The following is a 20,093-nucleotide window of genomic DNA, read 5'->3' on the forward strand; positions in this document are numbered from 1 at the left end:
TATCCAAGGCGGAGTTCAGTGAGTCGGCATTCACTCAAGGGAGTGCCAAGCAGTAGCTGAGCAATGAGGTAGAGCTATCTGTGCTAGCTTGTGTGGGGTGGGGGCGCATTATAGAACCGCGTGTGTCTGGCTCCATGTGGAGCAAAATGTGCGTGTGTGCGTGTGTGCGTGCGTGCATGGGAGTGTGTGTGTGTGAGTGTGTGTGCGTGCGCGCATGCGCACGTGCGCGCGTGTGGGTGGGCGTGCGTGGGAGTGTGTGTGAGTGTGTGTGTGCGTGTGTGTGCGTGTGCGTGCATCCTCTTCTGGAGAGGCATTGGATAAAGATGGAAAGGAAAAGCACCAAGCTATGAGTTGTAGCCAGTAGGTTGGGGAGCAGAACTGGGTGGGAGTGAAGGAGACGGTCACATTTTGTACTGTGTACTTTGGAGACAGACATCCTGCTTGGTAAAGTAGAGGGGCAGCGAAAAAGAAGAGCCCTTCAGCAAGACTGACGGGCACCGTGAATCTCTCAATGGGCGCAAACAGAACAGTTGTGGGGATGACACAGGACCAGGCAGTGTCTCCTTTTGTTCTATACAGGGTCTCTGCGTCGGAACCAACTCACCAGCACCTAACAACAGTAGCAAATGACCTAGGTACAAATGACCACCTGCTGCTGTGCAGGAGGAGGAAGAAGCTGCCTACTCCTGTGAAGATGTAGAATCTGGGAAACCCACAGGGCCAGTTCCATTCTGTCCTGTAGCGGCACTACGAGCTGACTCAGTGACAGTGCGCGAGAGCGACTTTACCAAGCACAAATCCCTCTCTCCTGAGAACATGTCCAAAGTCTGTGAAATCAAGCCTCATCATCCTCACTTTTATAAAGCAATCTTGTCCTTCTTCTAGATTTGTTTGTTTTCTGGCGGTCTAGGTACTTTCAGTATTCGTTGCGAACATCACAATTCAGATACTTCCGTTCTTATCTGGTTTTCCTTAATCATTGTCCAGCTCTCACATGTGTATGAGATGTTTGAAAATACTATGGCTTGAGTTAGGCACATATTCACCCCTCAATATGACATCTTTGCTTTTTACAACACTTTTTAAAGGTTTTGTGCAGGAAATTAGCCCAGTGTAATAGACTGTGATTTCTGGACTGCTGCTTTGTGAGTGGATTATGGACTCAAGTAAAGTGAAGGCTTGACAGCTTCTATCTCTTATCCATTATCATGATGATGGTATCGGTCCAGTGGTGAGGATTCTTGTTCTCATGTTGAGGTGTAATTCACACTGAAGGCTGTGGTCTTTGATGGAGTCCTCTTCCCTTTCAGCAAGCAAGGTTGTATTAACTACCCAACGAATCTTCTTTCAACTTGATGCCACAGTCTACAGAGAGTCCAGTTTCTTGGATTATTTGCTCAGCTTACAGATTAAGTAAATGCAGTAAAAGTATACAACCCTGACGCACACCTTTCCGGATTTTTCACCCCTCAGTATTCCCTTGTTCTATTCAAGCCACTGCTTCTCATTCTATAAATAGATTCTGTATGAACACAGTGAAGCATTCTGGAATTCTCATTGGTTGCAACGTTTTCTTTTTTTAAAAAAACAACGTTTTATTAGGGGCTCATACAACTCTTATCACGATCCATCCATTCATCAATTGTGTAAAGCACATCTATAGTCTTCGCCCTCATCATTTTCAAAGCATTTGCTCTCCACTTAAGCCCTTGGCATCAGGTCCCCTTTTTTTCCTCTCCCTCCCCGCACCCCCCTCCCTCATGAGCCCTTGATAATTTATAAATTATTATTTTGTCATATCTTGCCCTGTCTGACATCTCCCTTCATTCACTTCTCTGTTGTCCATCCCCCCAGGGAGGAGGTCATATGTAGCTCCTTGTAATCAGTTCCCTCTTTCCAACCCACTGTCCCTCTACCCTCCCAGTATCGTCACTCTCACCACTGGTCCTGAAGGTACCATCTGCCCTGGATTCCCTGTGCCTCCAGTTCATATCTGCACCATTGTATATCCTCTGCTCTATCCAGACTTGCAAGGTAGAATTCGGATCATGATAGTAGGGGGGGAAGCATTTAGGAACTAGAGGAAAGCTGTATTCTTCATCGGTGCTACATCGCACCCTGAGTGACTCATCTCCTCCCCTAGACCCCTCTGCAAGGGGATCTCCAGTAAGCCGACAAATGGGCTTTGGGTCTCCACTCTGCACTTCCCCCTTCATTCACTACAGTAAGGTTTTTTTGTTCTGCTGATGCCTTATACCTGCTCCCTTCGACACCTCGTGATCGCACAGGCTGGTTTGCTTCTTCCATATGGGCTTTGTTGCTTTTGAACTAGATGGCCGCTTGTTTACCATCAAGCCTTTAAGACCCCAGACACTATCTCTTTTGATAGCCGGGCACCATCAGCTTCCTTCACCACATTTGCTTATGTACCCATTGTCCTCAACAATCATATCATGGAGGTATGCACCCAAAGATATGATTTTTTGTTCTTTGATGCCTGATAACTGATCCCTTTGGAACCTCATGATCACACAGGCTGGGGTGTTCTTCCATGTGGGCTGTGTTGCTTCTGAGATAGATGGCCGCTTGTTTATCTTCAAGCCTTTAAGACCCAGACGTTATATCTTTTGTCAACCAGGCACCATCAGCTTTCTTCACCACATTTGCTTATTCACCTGCTTTCTCTTCAGCGGTTGTGTCAGGAGGGTGAGCATCATGGAATAGTTGTAACATTTTCTAAAATTTGTTATGACCCACACAGTCAAATGCCTTTGCATAGTCAATAAAACACAGACAAAAATCTTTCTAGTGTTCTCTACTTTCAGCCAAGATGCATCTTACATCAGCAAAATTATCCCTCATTTTCAATGTCTTCTAATTTGTGAAATAACCTAGGAATAATACATGCGTAGTTCACAGAAGAACTAGGTTTACTTTTACATCAAAAAGCAGCAGTGGCAACAATAAGCCACATTTACACTGCCTGTTCAGTTTACAAATGTCACCTCCTGCTAGCCTTATCCATCACTCCACTCACTGAGCAGATTGTAGTGGGGATATAATTCCACGTCAACTTGAAGATGTATGATGATGGAAGGGTGGTATCCAACCTGTCCATCAGGTCACAGCCTGATGGTGCCTCCTTGGGGGTGTGGCCTTCTCATGAGGAGGGCCCTGGGAACCTCCTCCTTTCCACCCCCCACCCCCACTCCCACTTTTTTATTCTTGCTTGCTGATCCTGAGAACTGCCTTGGATCCATGCAACTCTCCAACCACCAGCCTGTGATTTTCCTGCATTCTGCGTCCTTGCATGTGGCTGCATGGGTCTGAAGAGGGACTTATGAAGTAGTATTGGACCATATATAATTCTTGATATGAAGCTCTTTCATAGATAGATAGATAGATACCCTGAAATGTTTCTCAGGGCATCCCAGCACAACACAGATCTTTATTGAATGTTTATTTTTGCATTATTGTAGGAGGCACTAAAGATAGAAAAACAATAATTTTATTTTATAGAATAAGTCTAAAAAAATACTGCACCTCACACAAATTAAATTCTTAAGCAGAAAAGAGGGCAAGTGTCAGAAGTGTCAGTAAGCCTTTGCTTGTTTCATTTCTTTCCTATTAAGTTCTCCAACCATGAACATATAATTATATGGCTGGTTTCTGCTGTATAATTCTCTGCCAAAGCATCTAAAAACATGGGCATTTGTCCTGCTGCTAATGAATTGGATATTAATCTAAATATGCAATTAGAAAATAAATGCTGATCCAAATCCCGGATTTACAAGTTACCAAGACAAAACATAAACCTCTAGGTTTGTGCAGGGATTCACAGATGACATGATTCTATATCTGGAAAATCACAAAGAATCCACAAAGCCACTGGAGCTAATAAGTGAATTCAGCAAAGTTACAGAGTATAAGATTAGCATGCAAAAATCATATATAAACATGTGTTTTTTATATACTAGCAGTGAGCCAACAACAGGAAAATGCTAGCCTTAGCCACTTCTCACTTGGTGACTTCTACAAATTGCAATGGTGCTCAGAGCCCCTCTGTTCCTACCCACAAAATAAGCAAAGAAATCTGAAAGGCTGAAATAAAGACACTGAAGTAAAAAGTATAAACCATTAGAGATGTTATGTGTATTTATTTATTATTCTGGATAAATAGCACTTATTAGAAACCAACAAAAAATATATTAATGGTCTAACATTCTGGTGTCAGGAACAAAACAATGCTGTCTGTTTTCATCATTGCTACTTTTAACATTGTTCTTTAATTTTGACAGCAGCATGCCCAATAGAAATTACTGCGACGTTGAAATGGTCTATGTTTGTGCTGTCCAGTATGGTAGGAACCAGCCATATTTTCCTCTGTGACATTCATTTCGGTCTTTTTTTGTTTTACCTTTCTTGTAAAGGACCTTTTCATTTCTTTTTGTATGATGTTCTTGATGTAATCCTACAGCTCCTCTGGTCTTTGGTCATTAATATGTAGTGGGTCAATTCAGGTGGGATACACTCAGTGCCTTTTTGACTCTCATGAACTTGTTGTAATTTTCTTAAGCATCCACATGAACTTGCATATGAGCAATTGGTGCTCTGTTCCACTGTCAGCCCCCAGCCTTCTTCCATCTGATGATACTGAGCTTCTCCGTGGTCTTTTCCCACAGATGTCATCAGTTGGATTCTTGTGTATTCCAGCTGATGAGGTCCATGTGTATGGAGTGTAATTGCCATTAATGTTGAAAAAAAAAAAGGTTTTTGCAATAAATAAGTCATTGGTCTTGCCAAGTTCTATCATGTAATCTCCAGCGTGATTTCTATCACCAAGGCCATATTTTCTTACTGAAACAAAGAGAAAACTTTCCAATTTTTGCATTCCAATCTCCAATAATGATTGTGGCATCTTGATTACCTTTGATCAATTTCAGAATGAAGAAGTTGGTAGAATTCTCCAATTTCTTCATTACTAGCTTTATTGGTTGGTGCATAAATTAAACTTCCTTGTAGGTTTATAGATATTATCCAATCACAGATAGCATTGTACTTCAAGACAGATCTTGTTAATGAAGAATGCATTGTCATTTCCTCCTGAGTTTGTAATTTCTGGCATAGTAAACCATATGATTCTCTCATTTAAAATGTCTAATATCAATCCATTTCAGCTTACTTCCCATTTCCCTTGATTCACACCTTGAACTTTCCACATTCTGGATATTAATTGATGTCTACAGCTGTTTCTTCTCATTATCAACAAACGAAGGTCTCAGAAGCTTTTACTTCATCCAGCTTAAGGGCGAGCTCTTCCCCAATGATATTTTGAATGCCTTTCAACCTGAGAGGCTAATCTTCCATCACTAAATCACACAGTGTCCTACTGTTCATAAGGTTTGCAGTGGCTAATCCATAGAACTGTTTTGTTTTATCCTTCTTTCACTTTACTGATGTTGTTCCACTGTCTTAATGATTTTCCATATTATTTTCCCCTGACTCTTTCTCCATACTCTATTTTTAGTTGAGACCCGTTCACCTTGGGTGAACCTGCTGGTATTTGAAATACTGGTGACATGGATTCAGCATCACAGCAACATGGAAGCGACTACAATATGACAAACTGGTAGACAAGTGGGAGTTCCCAACATAGTTGCAGTGTATTATCCTTTTTATATACTGCTGTCTTTTACTGTGCTGTTATTTTGTTACATTTCCTGTGTTTATAGTCACTGCCAGAAGTTCAGGCCAGATTCAGAAGAGGGCATGGAACAAGGGATATCATTGCTGATGTCAGATGGATTTTGATTCAAAGAAGTGAACACCAGAAAGATGTTTACTGTTTCATTGACTATGCAGAGGCATTCCGCTGTGTGGACCATAAGAAACTGTGGATGACCTTGAGAAGAATGGGAAGTATTCTGGAGAATACTTCATTGTGCTCATTAGAAATGTGTGCATGGATGAAGAGGCAGTTGTATGAAAGATCAAGGGAATACTGCAGGGCTTAAACTCAGGAAAGATGTGACTCAAGGCTGTATCCTCTCACCATTCTTCTTCAGTCTGTAAGCTGAGCAAATCATCAGAGAACCTGGATTATATGAAGAAGAATGTGGCATTGAGATTAGAGGAAAATTAACTGAAACCTGCAGTGTGCAGATAACACAACCTTTCTTGCCGAAAGTAATGAATCAGCACTTGCTGATGAGAATACAGTATTGCAGTCTGTGGTATGGATTACTCAATGTGAAGAATCCCAAAATCCTCACAGACTGTGATAGTTAAGGTTTATTGTGCCAACCTGGCCAATGAACACGTGGGATTAATTGAAGGGTGGAGAGAGAAATGGTTTGGCAAGCCTCACCTTTCTGGTCTCTTGCTCTCTGATGTTCAGATCCGGGTGCAGCAGCCTTAGCTAGTTCCCTGCTTCAGCTGGTAAGGCACACTTTCTGTGAGACATCCCTGAAGAGAAGCCACACGGACCTACCCTGATGCATCCCTGGGTGCTGGAGAAGCGTGTGGAGACCCCTGCCAGCGCTGAGATGCTCGCACACTCACTGATTGGACTTTCCTCCTGCAGTTGGCATCATTGCGTGTCTTGTGAGATTGAGGAGGGCTTTGTAGATCGGTGTCAGATATATAGGCTAATGTTGGATTTATGGTCTTGGACAGCACTGGGTTGGGATGCTTTCTTAATGTACACTCACCCTTTATATAAAATTCTATCTTATAAAATATAAGTGTCTATGAATTTTGTTTCTCTAGTGTATCCAGACTAACACATGGACCAATTGGTAACATCATGATAAATGGAGAAAAGGTTGAAATTGTCAAGGATTTCATCTTGGTTCTACAATCAGTGCTCATGGAAGCATCTTTCAAGAGATCAGAAGATATATTGTGTTAGGTAAATCTGCTGCACAGACCTCTTTAGAGTATTGAAGAGGAAAGATGTTACTTTGAGGACTAAGATGCTCCTGACCCAAGTCATGGTATTCTCTATTGCATCATATGCATGTGAAAGTTGGACATTGAATAAAGAAGACCATAGAAGAATCAATGCATTTGAATCTGAAAATGAATATTAAAAGTACTGTGAACTGCTAAAAGGACAAACTGATCTGTATTGGGGAAGTAAGACCAGAGTGCTCTTTAGAGGCCAGGATGGCAAGACTTCTATCTACATACTTACATTTTGTCAGGAGAGACCAGTCGCTAGAGAAGGACATGTTTCATAAAGTGGAGGAGCAGCAAGAGAGAGAGAGGCCCTTGATGAGACGGATTGACACACTGGCTGCATCAGTGGACTCAGGCTTAGGAACAATGATGAGGATGGCGCAGACCATGCATTGTTTCATTCGGTTATGCATATGGTTGCTGTGGGTTGGGGCCAACTCAGTGGCACCTAACAAAAAACTCGTAATAAAAACTTTCAAAAAACATTTACAACAGCAACAGCTTTGTGACTATGTCTGACCTCTGCCTAATGGCAGCAGACTGATGAGGAGGTGAGTTCTCATTCTCTGTGATCAGACATGACCTCCACACCTTTTCCACCATCTTTATCTGTGGTTTTTAGCCACTTGACTATGATGGATCTAAGTATGGCTTACTTGCATTTATCCTGCTGAGGGTTCTCTGAGCGTCTTGATTCTGTAAATGTCTTTCTGTCTTCAAATTTTGGAAAATGTCAGCAGTTATTTCTTCAAATAGTTTTTTTTCTTTTTCCCATCTCTCTTCTGTCCTTTTGAAAGTCCAATTACACATATGTAATATTTTTATGCTGTTTTATAGAACATCTCAAGGATCTGTTCATTTTTTCTCTTTTTTAATGTGTGTTCATCAGAGTGCCCAAAATTTATTAATAAAGCTTTAAGTTTACTGTTTATTTTATTTTGTTTTATTTTTTTACCCCAGGCTACTATTAAACTCATCCAGTGAATTTTTTTATTATGATAATTAATTTTCTAGAATTTATCTTTTCATCGTTAAATGTTAGTGTTTTTCTCCTCTGCCCTGGTAAGCTCTAATAGATTTTGGTCTTCTATAGCTTTGTGTAGTCTAAATATTTCATTTAAGTGGAGTCATATATTTGCTTATCCTTTAATTACTAATTTATTGCCCTAAGTATAATGTTTTCAAGATACATGTGCTTTGTATCAGAACTTCATTCCTGTATGTATATAACATAATTTGTTTATCAATTCATCTGTTGATGGACATTTGTGTCACTGCCACTTTTTTTTTTTACTATTATGAATAGTGGTGCCGTGAACATTGGTGTGCAGATATCTGTCTCTGCTTTCAAGTACTTGGAGTATATATCCAGGAGAGTAATTGCTGAGTCATATGGTAATTCTATGTTTAACTTTATTTTTATGTTTAACATTTGGAGAAGTCACCAAATGATTTTCCGCAGAAGCTGAACCATTTCACAGTGCCACCAGTAACATATGCGGGTTTAGTTTCTTCACATCCTTCATCATGGTTGCGTAGTGCTGCTCGAGCAGAAATTCTGTAGATGGCAGCCTATAATCAGCCAACATTTATTTTCTGAATGTAAAAGCCTAGAAAGCCAGATTCTGGGGACCAGCTCGATTGGAAGGCTCTCTCTGTCTTCTTGGAAGGAGAATGCTTGTATCGGCTTCTCTGTTATTCTCTGGGCATTCCTTGGCAGTCTCCACATGGCGTCTACCTCTCCTGCATTCCTGCCGGCTGGCTTCTGTGCCTGATTTACTCTTTCAATTTAATCTCAAATGTGATTGACTTAAGAAACACCTACACTGATATGGCTCATTAATGTAGCAAAGAGAACCCTCTTCCCAAATGGAAGTATAGCCACAGCGTGGAGGATGTGCAACACATTTGGCAGTGCAGGGGTAGGGAGAGGATGGCGCACAGGTTAGTCCATAATGCTTGCTAGCACTTGTTCTGTTTTTCTGATCGGAGTCATCTTAAAAACCAAACCCATTGCCATGACTTGATTCTGACTCAGCGGCCCTTAGGACAGAGTAGAACTGCATCGCAGGGTTTGCAAGATTATAAATCTTTACAGAAACAGAGTGCCACATCTTTCTTCCACAGAGTAGCTAGTATGTTCAAACCACCAACCTTTGGGCTAGCAGCCAAGCATTTAACTACTGCACGACCGATGCTCCTGCAGCCATCCTCCTCCACCCCTATCCAGTTGATTCCAGCCCACCCATACTGGCGCAGTAGGACAGAGAGGAACTTCTCCCTGGGGTTTCCAGTGCTGTAAATCTTTATGAGAGCAGACTGCCTCATCTTTCTACAACAGAGCTGCTGACCTGTGGTTAGCAGCCCAACAACTAACAGCACATTACCAGGACTCTTCATAACAATCCTCCAAAAACTCACCAAACCAAAAACTCCCACTCACTGTCATCTAGCCAGTTCTAACACATGGATCCTTCGTGTTGTTACTAGGTGTGATCAAGTTGGTACTGACTTAGGCGACCTTATGGATGACAAAATGAAACACTGCCCTGACCTGTGTCGTTCTCACAATCATCATGCATGAGCTCATTATTTAAACCACAGTGTCAGTCCATCTGGTTGAGGGCCTTCCTCTTTTTTGACTGTCCCTCCACTTTACCAAGCTTGATGTCCTTTTCCAGGGAGTGGTCTCTTTTGATAACATGTCTAAAGTGCGTGACACAACGTCTTGTTTGTAAGGGGCATTCTGGCTGTACTTTTTCTAAGAGATTTGCAAGTTCCTTTGGCAGTTCACAGTACTTTAAATATTCTTAGTCAGCACTATAATTCAAATGCATTGATTTTTCTTCTGTCTTCCTTATCCAATTTTGACGTGCACGAGATGATTGAAAATCACCTTGGGTCAGGCACAGTTTAGATCTCAATGTAACATCCTTGCTTTTCAACACTTTAAAGAGATTTTATGTAGCAGATTTACTTAATGCAATGCATCATTTGATCTCTTGATTGTTTCCATGAGCATTGATTGTGAATCCAAGCAAGATGAAATCCTTGACTTCAACCTTTTCTCCATTTATCAGGATGTTAACTCTTGGTCCAGTTGTGAGGATTTTGGTCTTCCTTACATTGACTTGTAATCCATACTGAAGGCTCTAATCCTTTATCTTCATCAGCAAGTGCTTCAAGTCCTCCTCATTTTCAGCAAGAAGGGTTGTGTCATCTGTATATCGCAGGTTAATAAGAATTCCTTCAATAGTGATGCCATACTCTTCTTCATATATCCCAGCTTCTCTAATGATTTGCTCAGCTTACAGATTGAATAAGTATGGTGAGAAGATACAACCCAGACAAATACTTTTCCTGATTTTAAGCCATGCAGTATGCCCTGTTCTATTTGCACAGCTGCCTCGATCCACGTACAGCTTCACCGTGATTACAATGAAGTGTCTGAAATTCACAATCTTCTCAAAGCTATCCATAGTTTGTCATGGTTCACAGAGTTGAATGCCTTTGCGTAGTCGATATGATGTGCAAGTAAACATCTTTCTGATACTCTCTTCAAGATCCGTCTGACATCAGCAGTGATATCCCTTGCTCCACGTCCTCTTTTGAATCTAACCTGTACTTCTGCAGGTCCCTGTTAAGGTACCGCTGCAATCTTTGTTGAATGAGTGTCAGTAAATTTTACTTGCATTTGATATCAATAATATTGTTCAATTCTTTGTACAATCAATAATATTGATCTAATACTTCTGTTAGATCACCTTTCTTTGGAAGGAGCACTTATGTGGATCTCTTCCAGTCAATTGACCAGGTTGCTCTCTTCAAAATCTCTTGGCATAGACATGTGAATGCTTCCAGTTCTTCGTCAGCTGGTTGAGACATTTCAGTTGGTGTTCTGTTAATCGCTGGGGCCTTGTTTGTGGCTAATACCGCCAGTGTAGCTTGGGCTTCTTCCATCAGTACCATTGGTTCTTTTTCTGTTGTTGTAAAAGGATATATTTATAATGATTATGTTGTGGTTAAAATTGTCATTGGTTCCTGATCATATGCTACTTTTTGAAATTATTGGATGTTGACTAATTCTTTTGGGTAGAGTGGCTCTGCATATTGTTTCTATCTTCTTTTGAAGCCTCCTGCATCATTCAATCAGTAGATTGCATATAGAATCTTTCAATATTTCAACTCAAGTCTTGAATTTTTTTCTTGACTTTTTTTCAGTTTAAAATATGCTGAGCATATTCTTCCTTTGTGGTTTTCTAATTCTAAGTCTTTGCACATTTCATTTTACTACTTTACTTTGTCTTCTTGAGCTACTCCTTGAAATTTTGTTTAGCTCTTTGATATTATCATTTCTTCCATTTGTGTTGGCTACTCTTAGAATTGAGAGTAAATTTAAGAGTCTCTTCTGATATCTACTTTGATTCTTTCTATTTGATGATAATAATAATATTGCTCAATAATTTCCAAATTCTGGTGAATCCCTTTTTTTTGGATCGGACACAAATCTGATTCTTAGCAAATGCAAGCAAAATTTTGCTGAAGATAATTTCAAAACAATTGCAGCAGCATATTGACAAGACACATCCATAAATTCAAGCCAGATTTGAATGTACAGATGAGCTTTATGCAATTGATGTATGTATATGTATGGATTGTTATAAGAGTTGTATGAGCCCCTAATAAAATGTAAAAAAAAAAAAAGAGAGAGAGAAAAAAACTTCAAGCCAAATTCAGAAGAGGACATGAAATGTTTTATTGACTATGTGAAGGCATTCTGCTGTGTGGATCATAACATACTGTGGTTAACATTGCAAAAATTGGAAATCCAGAATATTTCATTCAGTTCGTAGACTTAAAAAGCTTTCATTTGAGCAGAACAAGGGGATAGTGCGTGATATAAAATTAGGAAATATTTGTGTGTCAGAGCTGTCTCCATTCACCATACTCGATATGTATGCTGAACAAATCATACAAGAAACTGGACTATATGTAGAACACAGCATCAGAATTGGAGGAAGACTCATTAACAACTTGCATTATGCACCTGACACAACCTTTTAAAAAATTATTTGCTGAAAGTGAACATGGTTTGAAGCACTTACTAATAAAGAGCAAATAGTACAGCCTTCATTATGGATTGCATCTCAAGGTAAAAACATGAACAAACAAACAAAATCCTCACAGTTGGACCAAGAGCAGCATCATGAAAAAAACATTAAAGTTGTCAAGGATTTCATTTAACTTAGATCCACAATCATTGGCCATGGAAACAGCAGTCAAGAAATCAAGCATATTGCATTAGACAAATCTGCTACGGAAGATCTCTTTAAAATGGGTTTGTCTGTTTTTAATCTTTAAAAAAATTGCGTTTTCTTTTTAGCGTTTTGTTAATCTTTTTCTTCTTCTAAAGCCTTATGATGAAGGCTGACTTTCAATAGACTCCAGCATCCCAGTGAGAGAGCTGCTCTACTGTGTACAAAACCCCCCCACCAGAAGTAGGTCTTCCAGCAATGGTTTAAGACCAGGCAAGTGCCAAGTGATAGGACCACCTCCTTCTTGGCCACACCCCATTTCCTTGGACAAGGGGAACTCCGCACTACACCCTGGTCTCTGTGTGTGATAATTACATATTTTTATGTCAACTTGAAGATATATCAAAGGGTAGGGTGGTATTCAACCTGTCGATCAGATCACCGCCTGATGATGCCTCCGTCTGGGCATGGCCTTCTCCTAAGGAAGGTCCTATAAACCTCCTCTTCTCTCTCTGCCTTCCCCTTCCTGCTGGTGGGCCACTCTAGGACCTGCCAGAGCCCTGTGAGGCTTCCACTGCCATTGGATTCTCCTGATTTGTACCCTCCAGCGTGTGACATTCCTACATTTTGCATCAAGGCATGTGGCTGTGTTGTCTGAAGAGGAATTTGTGGAGTTAAGTTGGACTGAACTAGAATGTTTTCTTGATATATGACCACTTCTTGATATAAAGCTCTTTCTTACACATATATGAGTGTCACTGGATTTGTTTCTGTAGTCCACTCAGCCTAACACACTGCGCATGCCAGATTGTCACCACACAAACACATGCGCGCATACACACACATATAGACACGCACGCACACAGGAGCACGTGCAACAAGCCCACTGATGGGAACAGCGGGAACCAGCTCCTCAGAGTTCCCATATTGTTCCACCTGGGCAGGTGATTTAGAGACATGCTGTCATTGTCCCACAGATGCTAGCTTCGCTCCATTGGCTCCTCAGCCAAGCACCTGCAACAAATCTTTAACGTATTAAAAAAGCAAAAATGTCACTTTGTGAACTAAGGTAAACCTGATCCAAGTCATGGCCTTTTCAGTCATTTTATATGCGTGCTAAAACTGGACAAAGACTAAAGAATAAATGAATAGTGAATAATTGAATAATAATGAAAATAATAAATCGATCAATACTGAAGAAGAATTGATGGCTTTGGATTATATTTTTGGTGAAGAATATTGGCTGTGCCATGGATTTCTAGAAGAACCAACAAGTCTGTCTTGGAAGAAATGCAGCCAGACTGTTTCTTAGAAGCCAGGATTGCAAAGACTCTGGACATGACGTTAGGAGGGCACGGTTCCTGGAGAAAGATCGTCGTGCATGGTAAAGTAAAGGGTTAGTGAACCAAAAGAGGACAGTTAAAGAGATGAACTGGCACAGTTGCTGCAACAATGGGTTCCAACAGAGCCATGAATCTGAGGATAACAAAGAACCAGGCAGAGTTCTGTTCTGTTGTGCATAGAGTCGTTATGAATTGGAACCAATTGGTAGGTAGCTAACAATGATGAAGATGATGATGGTGAATGGAGGGCAGTAGTGGTTCTTGATAGAATTTTTGTCATCAATGTGAGATACATGTTTCTATCCCCAGCAAATGTAGCTCAAGGGAAGCCACCGCTTTGTCCTTGGAGATTCACATACTGCTTGGTGCTAAACAGGTTTGACAGAGCTTCCAAACTAAAGCACACTAGGAAGAAAGGCCTGCTGGAATACTTCCAAAAGTCAGCCAATAAAAACCCTTTGAATTGCAATTATCTGATCTCATTATTCATGGAGTCACTATGAATTTGGGTGACTCAATGACAGCTACTAACAGCAAAGGCTAATGATGTTGGGCATTTTTTCATATATTTATTATTCAGTTGTATATATTCTCGGGTGAAATGTCTATTCAAGTCACTGGCCCATTTTTGGATAGGGTTGTATGTCTTTCTGTTGTAAAGTTGTAGGTATTCTTCATGTATTAAGAAAATTAAACCCTTACCTAACATATGGTTCCAAAATATTTTCTTCCAATCTATCTGTAGATTGTCTCTTAACTTTATTGATAAAGTATCTTGATGCTAAAAATCTTTTTATTGTATTGAAGTTCTTTTTGCCTATTTTGTCATTGATATGAATCTACTGTAAAAAACTAGAGTCTGAGGCATTTCTCCTGTTTTATTCTAAGTATTTTATGTTTTCAATTCTTCCCTTTAGGCCCTTAATCCATTTAGGGCTCATTTTTGGGATTCTTTATGGTGTGAAGGATAGGTCTAGCTTCATCCTTTTGCATGTGGAAATTTAGTTGTCTCAGCACCACTTATTAAAGGAATAGTGCTTTTGAAAAATTAATCGACCATGCACTGATGATCTATTTTCTTTTTCCATTCTATCTTAACCTCTCTATGTGCTTGCTGATATTTTATATGTAAGATTCTTTGTTCACCCTTTGTTGTCAGTTGTTCAGTTGGCACCTACTCATGGCACCTTATGAATCACAGAACAAAATGTTCACTGGTCCTTTGCCACCTTCAGATCATTGGTATATTTTAGTTCATTGTTACAGCTATTATGTCAGTCCATCTCATTGGCACTCTACTTTACCTAACATGATATGCCCTTTCCTATAAATGATTTGCTCTAAAGGTATTTCCAAAGTATGTTATCATTGCTTCTTCTTTTTAAAATCATGTTATTGGGGACCCTTACAGCTCTTATCACAATCCATCCATACATCCTTTGTGTCGAGCACATTTGTTCATATGCTGCCATCGTCATTTTCAAAACATTTTCTTTCTACTTGAGCCCTTGATATCAATTCATTTTCCCCTTCCCCCACCCTCACTCCCTCATGAACCCTTGATAATATATAAATTATTATTTTTTCCATGTCTTACACTGACTGCTGTTTCCCTTTACTCACTTTCCTGTTGTTCGTCCCCCTGGGAGGAGATTATATGTCGATTATTGTGATTGGTTCTCCCTCTTTCCCCACCACTTTCCCTTTCCCCTCCTGGTATTGCCACTCTCATTATTAGTCCTAAGGGGTATATCTGTTCTGGATTCCATATGTTGAGAGCTCTTATCTGTACCCATGATCATGCTCTGGCCTCGCCGGATTTGTAAGGTATAATTGGGGTCATGATAGTGGGGGGAGGAAGCATTAATGAACTAGAGGAAAGTTGTATGTTTCATCCGTGCTACACTGCACCCTGACTGGCTCGTCTCTTCCTTGTGACCATTCTGTGAGGGGATGTCCAGTTGTCTACAGATGGGCTTTTGGTCTCCAATCTGCCCTCCCCCGCATTTACATCAATATAATTTTTTGTTCTGGGTTTTTGATACCTATACCTGATCCCATTAGGTATCATTGCTTCTAAAGAATATTCAGTGGTATTTTTTTCTAGGACTGATTTGTTCATTCTTTTGGTAATCCATAATATCTTCAACAATCTTCCCAATTCAAATATATCAACTCTTCTGTCTTCCTTTTTCCAACTTTCACATGCATATGAGGCAATTAAGAAGACCATGACTTGAGTTAAGTACACCTTCTCACTAGTTTACTGCCACTGAATCAATGTTGACTCCTGGTGGCCTTAGAACAGTGATTCTCAACCTTCCTAATACCACGACCCTTCAATACAGAACTCATGTGTGGTGACCCCCAACCATAAAATTATTTTTGTTGCTACTTCATAACTGTGATTTTGCTAGTATTATTAATCATAATCTAAATATCTGATATACAGGATGTATTTTCATTGTTACAAATTGAAGATAATTAAAGCATGGTGATTGATCACAAAACAATATGTAATTATATATTATGAAATATTTATGTGTTTTCCAATGGTCTTAGGCAACCCCTGTGAAAGGGGCCCTAGGAAACCCATCTTTCTCCCTTGGAGTTGCTGGTGGCTTCAAACTTCTGACTTTTCAGATAGCAGTCAAACACGTAACCACTATGCCAACGGGGCTCCTTAGTCCTCAAAATTACATCTTTACTTTTTAAAACTTTAAAGAGGTCTGTGGCAACAGATTTCCCCACCCACTGCAGCAGATCATTCGATTTCTTGACTACAGTTTCCATGGATATTGATTATGGATTCGGGTAAAATGAAGTCGTCTCTCATGCTGTTGTGTATTAATTAGTACAGCGGTCCATACTCAAGCCAGAAGAACTGGACCTCACTTACCCCAGGGTTTGCATGAGGGGCAGCTTAGCTCCAGCTTTGTGGTGTCAGCAGCATAAAGTCTGAACTTGGTCTCCAGCCTGTAGAGTGGACACCACTTGTCCGCTCTCCTGGAGAAATTGCTGGTAGTTGTTTACATGCGAGCCACGCTGGGCACTGGAATTCACCCTGCGGGAGCAGCAGAATGCCAGGTCTAGAAGGATTGCACCCTTTTAGTGAACGACCACTCTAAATCCTCCAACTGGCAGCTATACTTCTCTCTTAATGTCAGGTTTCGTCGGGGTTCTAAAATTTAAATATTATGACCGTGGTTATTTATCACAAATTTCATCGTCTTGGTGAAAAACTCCCAGTGCCTGGGAAGCCCAACAGAGGGAAAACTTTTTTTAATGCCATGAAAATGTCTTTTTCTTCTAAACAACTATTGTCAGGGAAGAATTACTCTCGTTTGAATGGGCGTGCTTACACGTTGCTTGGAGGTAGCTTTAAAGAATCTTCATATGAACTTGTACCGCTCTCATTTAAAAGAAAAGATGAAAGAAGGGAATTAGCCCATTAATTATTTAAGATGCTTGGTGCAACTGTTCCCGTGAATTAATCCAGGCACTTGGAAGACAATTACACTCAGTCTTAACAACCTTGCCAACCTTTCCCAGTATGCTGTGCTCCAGACACTCCGGTGTGTTCATTGACAGCATTCCCTAGGCCATATGCATATGAAAAAGGTATTTTCATCAGAATCGCTGTAATAGCATTAAGAGATTATTATTTTTTTTTGCAATTTCCCTGGAAGAAAATTCACTTAAATTAGATTATTTATTACTTGACTGCCTTCCAATCTTGCCTGTGCATTTAGGTAACTGGAGTCCATGAAAGCATAGACTTCAAAATAAAAAGCATGATTTTATACATTGCTGATTTCAAATAAAAGAGGAGCGCTACACTGGTGTGTGACTTCTTTTGAGAAAGTTAAGACAGTGTTCTGCTCGCAAGAGATAACACTTTCGGTCCTCCGAGGTGGCCCCCCTGGTGTGGCCATTAGTTGCTAATTACTTGCAAACAAATAAACAATTAACTCCTCCAGCCGCTGGGCTGGTGAGTGTTCATTGACATGCTAAAACTTTGTAAGACAGGATTTTAATTAGTGACGTGCTAAAGCCAGCCCCCTTGTCTGCTGAAGCTATAAGGTGAACCACAGAAGGTCCAGCCCCATTCACGTGGGGCAGAGGCGCCGACCGGAGGGGAGCCGCTCCAGGCGACGCGCTGTGCAGCCCAAGCAAGGATGTCTCCCAGCCTTCAGGAAGGCGCTGCCCTCGGAGGCAGCAAGCCCTCACCGAGCACCTTTTCCATCGAGAGCATCCTCGGACTGGACCACAAGAAAGACTGTGTCCCATCGTCGAAACCTCACCGGCCCTGGGCAGACACCTGCAGCTCCTCAGGTATGCCACCCTCTACTGTTGTTGTTATTGTCTTTCCCATTGTCCTGTCGGATCGGCTGGGTTAGAGAGCAACTGCAGTTTCATAGTCCAATGGATGAGTTCTGTGGGAAATAAAAAGGAATGTGAGCCTGAGATCCAAGTAGGTGTAAAGTTCACTGGTGAAAGAGAAAGAAAGTAAAAGTCAGGAACCTGCCGTTCACTTCAGAAGATCTCACCGTGACTGTTGGGTACAGCAGGTCTTCCAGATCTGTCTTGGCAGAGTGGCATTCCAAGACCAAAATGTTCTTTTACCACGGCAGTGATCTTTGTTTTATTTCTTTATTTTTGTGCTGGTTTTGCTTTTGCTGCTTGTTTGGCCTAGATGATTAATCCCTGAAGAACTTCATTGGAAAAATTAACAAGTTCCTGGAGTTTCTTCCGTGTTGGAGTGTGGATTTAGAGCTCTAAAGTGAGGTGTGTTTGTCTGTTTTCAGGGAAAGATGGTAACCCATGTCTTCAGGGCAGGCGCCAGCCCCGTGGTAGCTCATGCCCTGGTACTGTGGATCACCCCATGCCAGGAGAAAGAATTCTGAATTATGAAAACTACTTCTCACCCGCAGAAAGATTGTCATTGAAAAGAGAATTGAGTTGGTATCGAGGCCGAAGACCCAGAACTGCTTTTACTCAAAACCAGGTAGGGCTTTTCCACCATGCAGGGTTTTCAGCATCAACAATCAGTTGTTACTTATTGCCCACCCCCCAATTTATTTTGGGGAATCTTAATTTAGAAGCCTTAGTGAAATGACAGGCTATCATATTTTTAACAGTAGAGAGAGAGGAAATAAAACCCACATTAATCACCAAAGATTTTAATGCAAACATCTTGTTATACTAATAAAAGCGCATTATGTGGTTACATAGATATCAACACCTTAAAGAATTGTTTCCTTATTCTTAGATTGAAGTGTTGGAAAATGTTTTTAGAGTAAACTGCTATCCTGGCATTGATATCAGAGAAGACTTAGCTCGAAAATTGAACCTAGAAGAAGACAGAATCCAGGTAATTTTGAAATTTAATTATTAGTTTAATGGTTGAAATGTAAATAATAATGAAATACTTATAAGACCAATCTTATTTTCCTTAATTTTAGATCTGGTTCCAAAATCGGCGTGCAAAGCTGAAAAGGTCCCATAGAGAATCACAGTTTTTAATGGCAAAAAAAAATTTCAACACGAATCTCCTGGAGTAGATAGAAAACTAAACTTGTGCAATTATCTGCCAGTTGCCCAACATGGAGAATCAATGGAAATATGAAGTGTTAAAAAATGTGATGTTTTCTGCATTTAACTGGAATATTATCATTAAAAATATATTGTAAATAACTACTAGTACACATGGTACATTTTATATTTGGGTACTTTTAGTTAAGATAAAGGCCTTTCCAGTTTATTTTAATAAACATTTTTGGGAGAAGGCACCTATTTTTTAAATGAGCTAATTTAATCTAATACATTTATTTACTAAAATCAGTAAACTCATGACTAAATTACTTCACAAGTTGGAAGACTAGGAGAAAGGTATGATTAGTTTCTAATATTTTTCTTTCGAGAACATTTTGAACATGTTCATTCCTAAGTGTATGAGAAAATATGATTTATTCACGAGTCTCAGGTTTCTCTTTGATTCTGGCATAAAGCCAGGAGAATTCCTTACCACATATCAAAACAGAGCCTATGCCAGTTTCTACTTTATTGTTTTTTTTTTTAAGAAGAGCAAAGCCAGTAAGTCAAAATACAGATATAAAAACATCAACTGAGGGGGTGGAGTCGAGTCGCTAGTAAAAAAAAAAAACCATCAACTGCTATGTTCATACTACTGGGATGACATTGCATAAAAGAACTAAGATGTGAATAAATGCAAATTTTAAATATGTTTCTAGTATATTTCATGCTGTACTTTACTTTCATTCATCAAAGTGGTCCTGATCATCTGGCTTGCATCTATTTTCAGTTGAATGATTTCCAATCAACTGCATATTTTGTTCAAAGTATCACCTGATGAAAAAGGTAGGATAACTGACCTGCCTTTTGTTGGTGCTCTGATGTAGCTCCTGGAACTATTAGGGCGCTTTCTGAGGATCAAAAACTATGCGTCGACTTGGCGTTCACCGTTTCCCACTGCACCTGCCAGTTAGATGTGGCAGTCGCACGGCTGCCTGAC

The 20,093-nt window shown here is 40.3% G+C and overlaps 1 protein-coding gene across 1 annotated transcript in view; it reads left to right on the forward strand.

The window, feature by feature from the left end:
• The window catches only part of HESX1 (HESX homeobox 1), a 29,506-nt gene extending 9,739 nt beyond the window's left edge, over positions 1–19,767 (forward strand). The window contains exons 3-6 of the mRNA XM_075550754.1: positions 17,635–17,893; positions 18,367–18,566; positions 18,831–18,932; positions 19,024–19,767. Of these exons, the coding sequence (XP_075406869.1) occupies positions 17,737–17,893; positions 18,367–18,566; positions 18,831–18,932; positions 19,024–19,122 (558 nt within the window). The 5' untranslated portion in view covers positions 17,635–17,736 and the 3' untranslated portion in view covers positions 19,123–19,767. The remainder of the gene's footprint in view (positions 1–17,634; positions 17,894–18,366; positions 18,567–18,830; positions 18,933–19,023) is intronic.
• Positions 19,768–20,093: the final 326 nt, after the last annotated feature.

Source organism: Tenrec ecaudatus, chromosome 5, assembly GCF_050624435.1.
Source record: "Tenrec ecaudatus isolate mTenEca1 chromosome 5, mTenEca1.hap1, whole genome shotgun sequence".
Lineage (NCBI taxonomy): Eukaryota > Metazoa > Chordata > Mammalia > Afrosoricida > Tenrecidae > Tenrec > Tenrec ecaudatus.